This window comes from Myotis daubentonii, assembly GCF_963259705.1.
Source record: "Myotis daubentonii chromosome 1 unlocalized genomic scaffold, mMyoDau2.1 SUPER_1_unloc_1, whole genome shotgun sequence".
Classification (NCBI taxonomy): domain Eukaryota; kingdom Metazoa; phylum Chordata; class Mammalia; order Chiroptera; family Vespertilionidae; genus Myotis; species Myotis daubentonii.
The window spans coordinates 347293-362454 of NW_026775446.1; the positions used below are offsets into that span (position 1 = coordinate 347293).

The 15162-nt window shown below is 50.2% G+C and overlaps 1 gene segment (V, D, J or C); it reads right to left on the minus strand.

Annotated features, from left to right (window-relative positions):
- Window positions 1-161: 161 nt before the first annotated feature.
- Window positions 162-11035, minus strand: LOC132225696 (immunoglobulin heavy variable 3-20-like). The segment is given in 4 exon segments: window positions 162-290; window positions 7380-7563; window positions 10547-10853; window positions 10949-11035. Coding segments are annotated over 4 exon segments (666 nt in total).
- Window positions 11036-15162: the final 4127 nt, after the last annotated feature.

The following is a 15162-nucleotide window of genomic DNA, read 5'->3' on the forward strand; positions in this document are numbered from 1 at the left end:
TCTCTCTTCCCCTCCCTCCCTTCCACTCTCTCCCTGAAAAGCAATGACAAAGTGTCCTGGGGTGAGGATGAAAAAAAGAATATGTTCGCTCTGGGAAGCAAAATCCTGGGTAGAGAGTTGAGGGACCAGTTGTCCTTGGGGGCAGGTGAGCACCTCCCATCTCAGAGGACAGCAGCCACCTGTGTCCATCCTCCCACAGCACTAGGTGAGGACAGACGGACACAGGAATCTGGGACTTTGGTCACTTGTTCCTCTGGGAAGGCCACCACCACTTGGAGAGTGCAGTCATGCTGGGGAGGGTGGGGCATGGGCAGGTCAAACACCAGGATGCCTTAATTCTCTCTTCCTTTTCACATTTTATTCTTATTTTAAAATATATTTTTTTTTATTTCAAAGAAGAAAGGCGGGGCAAGAGAGATAGAAACATCAATGATGAGAGAGAATCATCGATCAGTTGCCTCCTGCAGGCCGTCCACTGCGGTCAGGCTGTAGCACAGGCAAGTGCCCTGACCAGGATTCCAACCCTGACCTCTTGGTTCATAGGTCGAAGCTCAACCAATGAGCAACACTGGGCGGCTCTGGGGTGACCTCTTACCATTTCTTCTATTTTTTTTTTTTTTTAAAATAAGATTCCTTGATTCAGTTAGTCTTGTTCATCATCACCCGAGGATATTTCCCACTTATTTTTAGAGAAAGTGGAAGGGAAGGGAGAGGGAGAACCCATAGAGACACATTGAGTAGTTGCCTCTTGCAGGCAGGGATCGAGCTTGCAATGGAGGTCCCTGCTCTTAACAGGAATCAAACCCGAGCCCCATCAGTCCCCAGGCTGACGCTCTATCCACTGAGGCACTCGGGCAGGGCCCCCCCCCCAGGTCTAGTTAACACTGTGGAGGCCCCCACATGCAGGCAGCCAGGGTCCTGCCGGGTGGACCAGCAGACCTGGGGGTGTCTGTGTTGCCGGGACGAGGGGAACTAGGATGGAGAGGCCCCCAGAAGGGGCAGCCCCAGGTGCCAGGACACAGGGGTGCACGGGGAGCTGGGCTGGAACCTCTCTCCAGAGACTTCAAGACGAAAAACCACCCAGACCCCCTCTCCTGCAGGCGGATGTGGGGCCTCGCTGTGGGGGACCCGCCTGAGCCAGCTGGTCAGGCCCCGTGAGGCTGAGGGAAACACAAACCTAAATGGGGAAAAAATCCGTGTTCCCAGTAGCCAGGAGGAGACAGGGACTCCCTCCCTCCCTCCCTGCAACACGCATGGAGGTTTCAGTGTCAGTAAAAGCTCACTGAGGCCTCCCCAGCTTACACCCCAGCGTGTTTTCTGGGGACCTTGGAACCCACTCTGAGGTGGGACCACTAGGGGGCACCCTCTCCCCGCTTCTGTGGGGGAAGGGGGCAGCCAGGCTTCAGGGGCTCCTGGCTCCCAGTGCAAACCTCCTTCCTGTCCTGAAGAGGCGGGAGGGTTCCTGTTCCCTGGGATCAGCTCAAGGAGCAAACACGCGTGGCCCCTCCAGGCACCAGGGGATTCAGGGTGAACTCTGGTGACCAGTGGTGCTGCCAAGTCCCTCCTGAGGCTGCACCTCTGTGAACAGCTGTGTTTCTGGAGACGGTTTCCCGCAAGAACTCAGTTCTGTCCCCTTATCTGCTGCTTTGTCAGCCCCGCACGGGCAGCACCACTGCAGTTATGATAAGTCTCCAAATAGACCCATTTCTGTGTATTCACCCGGGATTGTGAAGTAGATTCTTCTGAGTTTTCTTCATAGATGGACATGTCACCTGCAAGTAGGGACACCTTGTGTGCTGGCTCACATTTGAATGTCTCTATGCATTTTCCTGTCTTATTGCTCTTGTGAACACGTCAAGGACAATGTTGAATAGAAGTGGCAAGAGTGGGCCTTTTTGACTCTGTCCCCATCTGAGGGAATCATGTAACTTCCCACAATCGCGTGTGACATCAGCTCCAGGAGTACCATGGTCAGAGTGAGGAAGGGCCCCTTTATCCCATGTGCCCTAAGCATTTAATCATGAATGGAGCTGTGCTTTGTACACACTTTTCTGTATGAATTTTAATGACAATGTGTCTTCTCTTATTTACACAGTTGATTCTTTTGGTTAAATCAGATGATTTAAAAATATTGAATCAGCTTTGAATTGTTGGGATAATTCCTGCTTTGCCATGATGTAGTATGATTTTCTTATATTGTTGGTAGGATTGGCTAATCTTCTGTTGAGGATTTTAGTAAATATGTTAACAAGGGATTTCAGTCTGTAGTTTACTCTTTCTCTGTACTGACTGCACAAGGAATGCTGGTCTCATAAGAATGCAGTGGGGAATGTGTTTATTCTCCGAATTAATTTCTGATATTGGTCATTTGTCTCTTTGCCAGTCTTGTTAGCAATGGGTTAGTTTTATTGATCTTTTCAAAGATTCAGCTGTTGGAATCATTGGTTGTTTTCTGTTTTGATTTCATGAATCTCTCTTCATCTTTATTTTACCTTCCTTTTGCTTGATTTTAGATGATTTTGATCTTCCTTTTCTAATTTCTTTTTAAAATAAATCCTTGCTATTGAGAGTATAACCCCTCGGTACCCCCATATCAACCTTCCACCCCATTCCTGCCCCACCCCTGGCTTTCACCACCCCCTATCTGTGTCCATAGTTAGTGCATATTCATATGAGTTATTTGTTCACCTCTTTCTGCTCTCCCTTCCCTCTTCTTCTGTGTTTCGTCATTCTGTTCCATGTTTCCATGCCTCTGGTTCTATTTATTCATCAGATAACTTTGTAATTATATACTTTGTTCATTTATTTTAGTTCTTAAGTTCAATTGTTGATACATATGTATTTAATGCCATTATCTTGTTCATATTTTCTATTTTTTATATTTAATTGATTTCAGAGTGGAAGGATGAGAGAGAGAGAGAGAGAGAGAGAGAGAGAGAGACATCAATGATGACAGAGAATCACTGATCAGCCATCTTCTGCATGCCCGCAATCCAGCCATGTGCACCTGACCAGAACAAACCGGGAACCCTCCAGTCAGCAGGTCAATGCTCTACCCACTGAGCCAAACAGGCTATGGCTTTGTTCATATTTTCTTCTTCTTCTCTTCCTCCCCCTCCTCATCTTCCTCCTCCTCCTCCTCCTCCTCCTCCTCCTCCTCCTCCTCCTCCTCCTCCATCTCCTCCTTCTCCTACTCCTGAATGTGTGGAATTGTAATCTGGTGTGGTCTAAAGCTGTCCAACAGCTGCTGTGGCTCTAGGCCAGGGGTGGGCAAACTTTTTGACTTGAGGGCCACAATGGGTTCTTAAACTGGACCGGAGGGCCGGTACAAAAGCATGGATGGAGTGTTTGTGTGAACTAATATAAATTCAAAGTAAACATCATTACATAAAAGGGTACGGTCTTTTTTTTCAATAGTTTTATTCATTTCAAACGGGCCGGATCCGGCCCGCGGGCTGTAGTTTGCCCACGGCTGCTCTAGCGCCTCCTGGGAGGTGCAAAGTCAGCCAAAGCCTGGGTCCACCAAGCAGGAGCTACAGGGGGATCTTCAGATGGCTGCTGCTTGTGTTGGGCATGGAAGTGCACAGGCCAGGACAAGTTGTGAAACAAGGCAGGCTGGTGCTAATGCCAGGACTTGGGTCTCCTATTGGTAGGTTTGGAGCATGCTGATGCCATCTGCTGCTTGTTTGAGAGATTTTAGAAGAGTCTGAAGCCTGAGCCAGGACAAGCCATTCATATGAAAAGGCTGCTGCAGACAGCTTGGGTGGGGCTGCAATTTGGATGGGGTGGGTTCTCAGGGAATCACCAGGAAGAGCAAACTGTGTGAGCCACACTAATGGAAACTCAGATATGGCTTCAAGGCAGCTTTGTGAGAGCTGAGGTCCCAGCACAGAAGCAATGACCTCCTAGGAGCAGCCCCGTCTGGGAGCAAGACACCTGTATTTCCTGCCTCAAATACCAGACAATCCAGTTCTTCCCTGTATGTCCCTGGATCCCCTAATCCCACCGCCTGCCCCCGGAGCTCAGAGGAAGCAGGACCCTGTAAAGTTCCTGTGCTGGCCCTTTAAGAGAAACAGCCTGGGTCTCCTTCTGCCTCCATGTCACTCAGAGACAATGGTATCTGGTTTTTAAAACCTGAAGCTCGGAAGACTTCTGTTCCCAGCTCTGGAACCCTGGGTTGGGTGTCTTGTTTGGGGTTGTTACCCTTTGCTTACCCTCCCTCACAGGAGGCCTCCAAAGCTGAGATATTCCTGCCAATTAAAATCACACCACATGTGGGTGTTGGATTGGTCTGTTCCCAGCCTCCATTCTTCCTACCAGTCTCAGTGAGCTTTCTTCTTTACCTTCCTAGTCTGAAAAGATGGCTGTTCTCAATTTTAGTTGTGCATTTCACGTGGTTGTGGGAGGAGGCAGTGAAAACATTCATTTAGCTCTGCCTCTAAATTGGTTCTCACCCTTTTCCAATCTTTTAAAGTAGAGGCTTAGATTATTGATTTAAAGATTTTTATTCTTTTCTAACATAGGCATTTAGTGCTATACATTTCCCTCCAAGCACTGCTCTAGCTGTATCTCACACAATTTGATATTTTGTAATTTTTTTCATCCAGTTTTGAAATAGATTTTCTGTCAGTTTAGAATTCTACGTTGATGTTCCTTCAGCTCTGTAGAGTCGTCACTCCATTGTCTTCTGGTTTTGGTAGTTTTTCATGTGAACTTTGATGTTTTTATTAATCTTGTTCCTTGACTCATGTGTGGTTTTTTTCTTTGCTGCCCTTGGGCATTTTATCTTTCTCACCAGTTTGACTTTATTGTGCCTCGATTTAATTTTTTTTATTTTCCTTCTTATGGGAGTACTTTGGTGTTCTTAGATGTCTTTATAGTTTCCATCAAATTCTGAAAAACTATTTGCAATAATTTCTTCAAACGTTTATCTTGGCACCTTTTCTCCTCTTTCTGGGATTCCAATGACATATATATAATGAGGCCCAGTGCACAGAGTAGTGCACCATGTGGTTCCTCAGCCTGGCCTGCACCCTCTCGCAATTCGGGACCCCTTGGGGCCTGTGGGGATCAGGCCAACACTAGCAGTTCGACATCTCCTGAGGTTTGTAGAAGTGCGCCAAGCAGAAAGTGGCCTGGGAGGAACCTCAGCCCACGCCGGGTGCCACGCCGGGTGCCAAGCCACTGTAGCTGATACCGGCCCTGCTGCAACTGATGTCACTTGGTAGCATGCTGCCGTGGAGGCGGGAAAGGCTTGTGCTGCTCCAGCTCCACTCACTAGCTGTAAGCCGAGTCTCTGTCAGTCAGCTGAGCAGCGCTCCTGCTGTGAGAGCGCACTGACCTCCAGGGTGAAGCTCCTGAGTTGAGTGTTTTCCCCTTGGTGGTCAGTGTACATCATAGCGACCGGTGAAATGGTTGTTCAGTTGTTTAGGATTTTATATATATAGACTAGAGGACCAGTGCACAAAATTCATGCACGATGGCGGGGGTCCCCTCAGCTCAGTCTGTACCCTCTCCAATCCGGGACCTTTTAGAGGATGTCTGACTGCCGGTTAAAGCCTGATCACGGGGATCAGGCTTAAATCGGCAGTAGGACATCCCTCTCACATTCTCACATTCTGGGACTGCTGGCTCCTAACTGCTCACCTGCCTGATCCCCCTAAATGACCTTCTGCTGGCCTGATCGCCCCTCACTGTCCCCCCCCTGCTGGCCTGGTCGCCTCTAAATGCCCCACTCTGCTTGCCTGGTTGCTCCCAACCCCCCCATCCCTCCCACTGGTCTGGTCGCCCTTCACTGTCTCCCTCTTCCAGTCTTGCTGCCCTTCAGTGACCCCCCCTTTCTGGCCTGGTCACTGCCAACTGCCTCCCCTGCCAGTCTGGTCACCACCAACTGCCCCCCTCCCTGCCGGTCTGGTTGCCCCTCACTGCCCCCTCTGCTGGCCTGGTCACCCCACACAGCCTACTGTTCAGTTGTTTGGTCATCTCTCACTAAGCCCCCTGCCGACCTGCTCACCCCATGCAGCCTGCTGTTCGGTCATTACTGTGAGGGTATCCCAACCAATTTACATGCTACCCTTTTATTAGTATAGACTAGAGCCCAGTGCGTGAAATTCATGCATGGGAGACTGGTATCACTCAGCCAGGCCTGTGCCCTCTCTCAATCCAGGACCCCTTGGGTAGGATCCTTTTGCCTGGCCAGTGTACAGGACCTACAGGGGCTTTTCTCTCTCTGGCTCTGGCAGCTTGCCCCCCCCACCCCACTGCCACTGCTTGCCATCTCTATGGCTCTGCCCTCCTTCCCCTGCCACTGGTCACCTCCCTCTGTGGGCAACAGGCATGGGGTGTGATTGTTTGGCTGGCCTGGGCCTCCCTCTGTGGGGTGATCGATTGTGGTGCTCCCAGATCAATCACCTCGCAGAGAGAGACCCCGCTCACCTGCCACAGAACCACCAGCGGGTGGCCTGGGCCTCTGTCTGTAGGGCGATCATGTGGTGATGGCGGAGCCCCCGCCCAATTGTTGCACCCACGCTGGTTGGCCTGGTGCCAGTGCGTGTCATTGCGTGGTCATCTGGAAGGTCGTCTGGACGGTCGTTCTGCTGTTGGGCGGTTTGGTCGATTTGCACATTATGCTTTTATTATTATGGATATTAGACTGCTTTATTGTCTCTTACATTCCCGACACTTGGTTATTTTGTAGAAAATTCATCTTGTGTTCTATTTTGGGGATTTTCCTTAGACTTCCTAAAGTTCATGTATGTTTAATCTGCAGTGTTATTCTTACTCCATGTATTATTCATTTCAGATGTTATTTTCTTAGGCTCCTCAATTCCAAAATACAGACCAGTTCTACCCTCTCCTTTCTGTGAGATTAAAGCCCATGTGTGTTTCATCCAACAGAAGCTCTTGACAGAAGACTGTCCCTTTGTTAGCACAGCTGAGCTTATTGATTTCTGGGGTTGCAGTAACGTTTCTCTGGTCACTGCCCAACGACTTCCCCAATGGCCTCCTTAACATGGCAATGTCTCCTGGAGGAGGGACCAAAGGAAACATTAAGGGCTCCTTCTGACTGATCAATGGGGCAGAGGGAGTAAGTGACTTCCTCCAAGGGGTGGTGTGAAAGGAAACATAAGGCATAAAGGGGAGAGGCAGTGAGTCCTGGAGGAGGGTGTTTACTCCGGGAGAATAAAACCGCTGACCAGGTCATCAGAGACTGTATCCCCCAGGTCCCAGCTCCTGAGCTAGTCCTCATGTAGGTGGTCCTGAGTGCCCCCTGGTGGCCTGAGTGCCCCCTTCAGCCCAGCCCTGCTGTCTCCTCAGGGAGGTTAGTGTCTGGGCTCACACTGACTTCCCCTCACTGTGTGTCTCGCACAATAATATACGGCTGTGTCCTCAATGGTCACGGAACTCAGCTGCAGGGAGAACTGGTTCTCGGATGTGTCTCTGGAGACGGAGGTTCGACTCTTGAGGGAGGGGCTGTAGTAAGTGTTTCCATCATACCTTATGCGCCCTATCCACTCCAGCCCCTTCCCCAGGGGCTGACGGATCCAGTTCCAGGCGTAACCACTGGTTGTGATGGAGAATCCAGAGACAGAGCAGGTGAGGGAGAGGGTCTGTGAGGGCTTCACCAGTCCTGGACCTGACTCCTGCAGCTGCACCTGGGACAGGACACCTGGGACAAAGAGAGCACAGTGAGTCCTGGGCTCAGATGCAGGATCCCCATCTCCTCACATCTAAGCCCTGAGTCACTCACATCTGGGAGCTGACAGCAGGAAGAGGAAGAGCCACATGGGAGTCATGTCTTGCAGGTGAGGTCCTGGTCCCCCAGAAAGTATTCTCCAGGGTGAGGAGGCCCTGCATTTAAGTGGACGCCAACTGTGTGTGTGTCTGGTGGCCGTGTGGGCATTTGCATATGGGAGGTGTCTGCACATACAAAGGGCAAGATGTGAGGGAGGTCCTGGTCTGGGGCTTCTCCTGGAAGGAGGTGCTGACTGTGCCCTCAGAGAACCAGGCCCTCCTTGGGGTCCTGGTCTCCGCGCTCAGGGACCTCTCCTTCCACACCAGGGGCTATGCTGCTGGAGGTGGTCAGGAGGTAGGATGTGGGAATAATGAGTGACTCCTTCAGGATAATATCAATGTTCCTCTTCTTCCAGAGATATATAGTTATAGATATAGATATAGATATAGATATAGATAGATATAGAGATAGAGATACAAATGTAGAGATAGAGATGTAGATGTAGATGTGTTTGTGGATGTATACATAGGTATAGGTATAGATACTTTTTTCTTTGTCCTCACCTGAGGATGTGTTCATTGTTTTTAGAGGGAAAGGAAAGGAGACAGAGAAACATTGATATGAGAGAGAAGTGTTGATCAGTTGCCTTCCACATATTCCCATACTGTGAATCAAACCAGCAACATTTTCATTTATGTCTTTATTTGTTTAAATGTTTCTTAATTGATATCACAGAGGAATAGAGAGGAAGAGAGACAGAAACATCAATGATAAGAGAGAATAATTGATTGGCTGCCTCCTGCATGGCCCACACTGAAGAAATTGTTGGCAACCTGGACTTGTGCCCCGACCAGGAATAAATGTGACCTCCTGGTTAATAGTTCGGTATTCAACCGCTGAGCCATGCTGGCTGGGCTGTTCCAGCACTTTTAGGATTCATGGAGCTCCCTGTGTATCTGGGCTCTGGTCAGCGGGATGTTGGCAACATCATAGGTGACCAGGCCCCAGTTCTTCCCTGACTGACCTCTGACCCCAGTGGCCATGGGCTTGTCCACCATGGTGCTGTGCAGCTTACAGGGCCCTGGACGTTCCCTTAGCTCAGGTGTGAGCTGTTGGAAGTGCTCTGAGCTCAGTGCTCAGCTGTGTCTCCACAGACACAGGAGGGGCCCCATTGGTCTGAGATCACTGGTGGGCTCAGCAGGATGGCTGAGTGGCCCTGTGCCTGGCATCTGAGGGAAGTCCTGGCACAGGAGATGGGCATGAGGGTGTTAACGTAAAAAAACCATTGAAACCTGTAAAGAATTTTTGTGAGTTTATTTGAGCCAAACTGTCGACATATGCTGGGAAGCAGAACCTCAACGAATTGAGATAGTGCTCTGGAGAATGGCAGGGTTACATCCGTATTTATACATGAAATTCATTTATGACACATTTAAGTAGGTGGGATTAAGCGTAGTGGGGGGAACCTCTGTGATAGGATAAAAAGTAAAATGATGGACATGTACTTAGGTGGGTGCAGGAACAATTAACATGATAAATGAAGGAATCTGCTGCATCTGTCCTGGGCCCAGCACACCTGGCTGTGCCCCAGGGGTTCCATAAAAAGAGAAGTCACAAGTTACCCAGATATTCCAAGGACATGTTATCTTAGATGCAAAAAGACAGATAGGCTCAGTTACGATAAAGTGGACCTTGTCAGTGAAGATACAGGCCTAGGGCGTAACTGCCCACCATAACTGCTTTCAGTTTCAGTTTAATTTCAGACCATCCTTTGTGGTTATTTTAGGTCTCTGAGTCTGCTAGGCTGCCATGCAGGCCTCCCCTGAGCTTGTCAGGTCAGCGTGTGGCCCCTTTCGTCCACAAGGGGATGGCATGGGGGTGCATTTAAGTCAAAACCTACCAGGGCGGGAAGGAGAGGGCAGACACCTCCACATGGGACATCCTGTGCAGGCCCCATGGGGTGAGAGTGTGGGCGGCAGAGAACAGAGGGTGAGGATGGGGTGGTGTCTGCGGAGCTAGAGGCACAGCAGAGGTGGGTGGGACCATGTCTCCCTTCAGGAGGTTCTCAGGATGCAGGCGGTTCTCCAGGGCAAGCATGAGAGGAGTTGGGACAGGGCCCCTGGGACCAGGTTCTGAGACCCAAAGGGAACAGGGCCCCGGAGGGCTGTGACAGGGCCCATCACTGGGCCTCCATCCTGCTCCATCACGGGACACTCTGGGAGCTGGGTCCATTTCCAGGCTCACAGAGGGGCAGCACCCACAGTGGTCAGACACTACACCTCAATGCACAGACATGTCAGGGAGAGGCAAGTCGGTAACTGCCCCCAAAGGGATCCTCCTGGGGCAGACGGAGGGGCTGATCACCCTCAGGTGAGGTTTGGGGCCTGGACTCCATGTTTCCCGCTCAGCACTGCGTGGAGGATGGGGGCGTCACTCTCAGTGAGGGGACAGGAATCCCTACAACGTTTTCCTTGTCAACCCAGAGAGTGACCATCAGGGACATGGTGACAGGAAGTTCACAGGTCAGAGGTCAACCAGATCTGACACACAGCCACTTCCTGCTTTTTTCCTGCAGAGAATCTAATTAAAGACACAAAGAAGGAAGAGGAACTGCCCCAGGGACACTAGGAGGGAAGAAAGCATTGACCCCAATAGGAAGCCTGCACAACCCTCCAGGGACAGCCTCTGAGCTGGGACCCTGGGTTTGCTGGTCCTTACTGCCCCCTGGTGCCCTGGACGCTCCCTGCAGCCCAGCCCTGCTGTCTCCTCAGGGAGGTTAGTGTCTGGGCTCACACTGACTTCCCCTCACTGTGTCTTGCACAGTAATACACGGCCGTGTCCTCGGCTCTCAGGCTGCTCATTTGCAGATACAGCGAGTTCTTGGCGTTGTCTCTGGAGATGGTGAAGCGGCCCTTCACGGATTTGGCGTAGTATGTGCTACCACCATTCCAACTAATAGCAGAAACCCACTCCAGCCCCTTCCCTGGAGCCTGGCGGACCCAGCTCATGCCATAATCATCAAAGGTGAATCCAGAGGCTGCACAGGAGAGTCTCAGAGACCCCCCAGGCTGCACCAGGCCTCCCCCAGACTCCACCAGCTGCACCTCACACTGGACACCTGCAAACACAGAGACACAAGGTGAACTGAGAATCACATGGAAGCACCAACAGGCACAGGCACAGGTCTCAGCGCTCCCCACTCCTGAGAATGACCTTGAGAAATGATCAGGAGGAAAACGCAGCTTGGCACCAAGTCCATGGTGGAGCCGCTGGGGTCCTGTCTCAGGCGCTTGGGTTCTGGGTGTCTCCCCAACATGCCTGGAAGGGGCCCCCTTTTATGAGCAGGAGGAGAGCCCCATTTGCATGGAGTCTGCATATAAGGTGCAGCTGGGACCCTGGGCTGCATGCCTGACTTTGTCATCCTAGGGGCAACCCCAGATGGGAAAGGACTCAAGGCTGCTGGCCGCAGGGGGTCCCGTCCTGACCCCCCTCCCTCACTCCTTTCCTGGGACCCATCATCCTGACCCCATTCCTTTGGGGGCAGCTTCCAGGATTGAGAGTCCTCCTTCCTGGGGTTTTGATGAGGACCCAGAGGCACATGGATGGGGCTTCCTCTCGCTCTCCTTTCCCAGCCCTGGGCCATGTCGACTTTCTGGGGTTTGGGAATAAGATTTTTCTTTGAATTATGCTTTTACTTTGAGACTGAAAAATTATCTTTTTTTTTTACACAATCAGATCCTCCACAGAACTTGAAGAAGGGTTTGGCTCAGGTGATAGAGTGTGTGCCTATAGACTGAAGGGTCCCAGGTTGGATTCTGGTCAAGGGCACTAGCCTTGCTTGCAAGCTCTTTCCCTAGTCGGGGCTGGTCCAGGAAGCAATCAATCCATGTGTTTCTCTCACATCAATGTTCCTCTCTGTCTCTCCTTAAAAACCAATGAAAAAATATTCTCGGGTGAGGATTAACAAAAAATTAATAATAAAAATTAAATAAATAATAACAATTAAATAATTAGAAAAATGATTAAAAATGAAATATGATGGCTCTTGGAACAAAACCCTGGGTAGAGAGTTGAAGCACCGCGTCATCCTTGGGGGCAGGTGAGCACCTCCCTCTCAGAGGAGAGTGGCCCCTGTGTCCATCCTCCCACAGCCCCAGGCAGGTGAGGACATACGGACACAGGAACCTGGGACTGTGGTCACTTCTTCCTCTGGGCAGGAGGCCCCCACCCCTTCGAAAGTGCAGTCTGGGACCAGCACTGTCTCTGCCTGATTTCTCTAAAGCTGAAACGGCAGCCAGCACCCGCTCTCTGGAGGGTGTGGGGTTGCTGTTCATCACGTGGCATCTGTGAGCTGCCGTCAGTGGGCTGCTTATCTGTGGCCTGTGACGCCATTGAAGGCCAGGAGGACTGCGTTTTGCCGAATTCTTTGAGAACCAAGCTGAGGTGACGGGGGAACATGGAAAACAATTCCTAAGGGGATGTAGGAGTAAGTCTGCCTTCCGGGATGAAGAGGCCTGAGATAGATAACTGAGTAACCACATGCAGGCTCCAGAGTTGGCCCTGGAGTTGGAGAGCCAGTTACCAAGCTCCTGCCAGACCTGAGGACCACAGCCTCTGGCCACAGGGAATATGATGATTAATGGTTCGTGGGAAAGTGCCTGGATGAACTACCTGGAATGGCAGCTTGTGCATCATGAGGAATCAGAAAAGCAGGCCCAGGAGCAGGAGACCCATTGGAAACGCCTGCTGATGGGGCAGGTGAACAGACCCAGCACGTGAAGGCAACCAGGCCAGTCTCCCCATGGCAGTGGGTCCCCAATCAGCTGCGTAAGGTCCTGATCTTCTTCACTTGACAGGAGACTGCTGTCCTTTGCTGGTGGCCGTACAAACAGGCCTGTTGCTGCATTTATAAAACAGAAAAGAAAAGTGCAATCATGCCTAGAAGTGAGGGGAGGGGCATGGACAGGTCAAACACCACCAAACCTTCCTTCTCTCTTCCTTTTTTTTTAAATTTTTTTTGTAAATTGATTTTAGAGAGAGAGGTGGGGACAGTGGTAGAGAGGTGGAAACCTCAAGAGAGACAACCGTGAATGGGTTGCCTCCTGCATGAACTGTCCTGGGGATCCAGCCCACAACCCAGTAACCCCTCCTGTGACCTTGTTGTTCCTGGGTGGATGCTCAACCCCTGAGCCACACCTGGGACACCTTCCCTCTCTGAGTAGCGTGTACTTGACTCGGGGTTTGCTCAGTTGCTGCAGGTCTCTGACTGTTTTCGAGAGTCCAACAGATGCCAGTTCTGATAGTTTTGGTGGTGTTTTTTTTTTTGATGTTTTTGTGGAGGAACAAGAGTTTGGAGCTGCCTACGCCACCATTTTGCTTCAGCCCCTTCTGCTCAGTGACCCTAGACCACAGGCTTCAGGGGCAGCCGATTAGTGGGCCCCTCCCTGTGGGGGAAGCCTGAATCTGCTTGTAATAAATGCTCCACACTTTCACTTAAATCTTCTGGTCCCTGATTTCATTCTTGGACTTACTGACACCGGATCCTGGGGACAGAAAAAGCTGCGCTTTCTGTTCTGGTGATCAAGTTTGGCTCAAATCAACTTTATTTTTTTTTCTGTCTTTCTTTACACCCCTTTGCCCCCTTTTCATCTCTTTGTCTTACTGCTTTACTTTCTAGGAAATTTCCTCAACTTTATTCGAATGTTTCTATTGAATTTTCCCCAAGGGCTACAGAGAGTCCATAACCATTGAATGATATTAATAAAGGAAATGACACATTGAAATAGTGTTACAAGCGAGTTGGTGAGATCTCTATTCTTGTCTTCTTGAGGGAAAGATTTCAATCAAGAGACAATGTGTAGACAAGCTCACAAGTGTGTGTTGGGGATAGCAAACATGCCTAGGACCGTGGAACGGGAAGGGCATCGAAGGAACAGGAGAGCGGATGCTGGATGGCCTGGCTCACCGGGAGTCAGAGAAAAAGGGCCTGGAGACAGGTTCAAGGAGTTAGCCCTGGACCCATTACCCCCCTGGCTGCAAGTCCCATGAGGTACCTTGGAGTTTAGGAGAATTGTGCCTATAGGGGAAGAAGAGGGAAGGGAATGGCACAGACGGGCCCCCTGGAGGGAGAGAGCAGCTCCAATAAACTCTCAAAAAAATTCTCCACAGGTTTGGATGTTGTTATGCAAAGTGTCCCCTTGGGAGTTCGACTGGGAGACCAGGAGTTCGATTGCTCACTATGATGTGTGCTGACCATGGGGGGGTGGTGTGGAATGAAGGAAGGCCCCAGCCGGCAGGCAGAAGGCCCCGATCAGCCCTGATCACCGGCCAGGCCTAGGGACCCTACCCAGGCATGAATTTCATGCACTGGGCCGTTAGTGAATGCATAAATAAGTGGGACAACAAATTGATATTTCCCTCTTCCTCTCTCTCAAATCAATGAATAAAAATTTAAAAAATAAAATAAAATACTTCCCTAGAAATAACAACTGTGGGATTTTGTGCTATCAGACGATCATGTCTATTGACATTTTCATTTTTTTCCAGGATTGTGTTTTAGTTATTCCTACAGTTCAACTACCTCAACGTGGTTCACTTTATGCTGTGGATTTTATGCCAATTCGACAACCAACGACAACCTGCCAAAGTGTCACAGGGGTGACGGGCACAGCAGGGGAAGCCTCGTTCCGAAGGAGGGGAACCTAATGTCCTTGACAACCGTCTGCAAACGAGTTTTATCTCCAACTCACGGAACGCTGTAGACCTCATCCTCTGGAAGGGGCAGGTTTATAATAATTGTGTGCACTTTCCCCTCCTCACGGGGAGGAGACGTGTATGGACGTATGTGGTACAACATGTTGATGTAAGAAATGTCTAAACATGTAGGGAATGTTTATAAGATTTTATTGGAGCCAAACTGACTACAACTGTGGGGGAGCAAGACCTCAAATGCTCCAGAGAATAACCGTTTGCAGCTGGGTTTGTGCATTTGAAGTTCAGGAGGGAACGTGAGGAGTGACATGGAGGTGGGAGAGAGCAAGGCGGGGACTGGGTGCCAGGATAGTGAACAGGAGGTTCTCTCTCTCTCTCTCTCTCTCTCTCTCTCTCTCTCTCTCTCTCTCTCTTTTCTAATCTTTATTGTTGATGGTATTGCATAGGTCCCCTTCATCCCCGTTATCCTCTTCCCACTCACTCCCATTACCTCCCCAGGCCCTCACCACGCCATTGTCTGTGTGCACAGGTTAGGCATATATGCAGACAAGTTCATAGGTAGATCTCGTTCCACCCACCCTCCCCTGCCTTCCCTCGGAGGTTCCATAATCCGTTCATGCTTCTGTATCTCTGGGTCTATTTTTGTTCATCAGTTTATTTGGTCCATTAGCAATGCAGACTGGTGTAGCCATTATGGAAAACAGGATGGGGTTTCC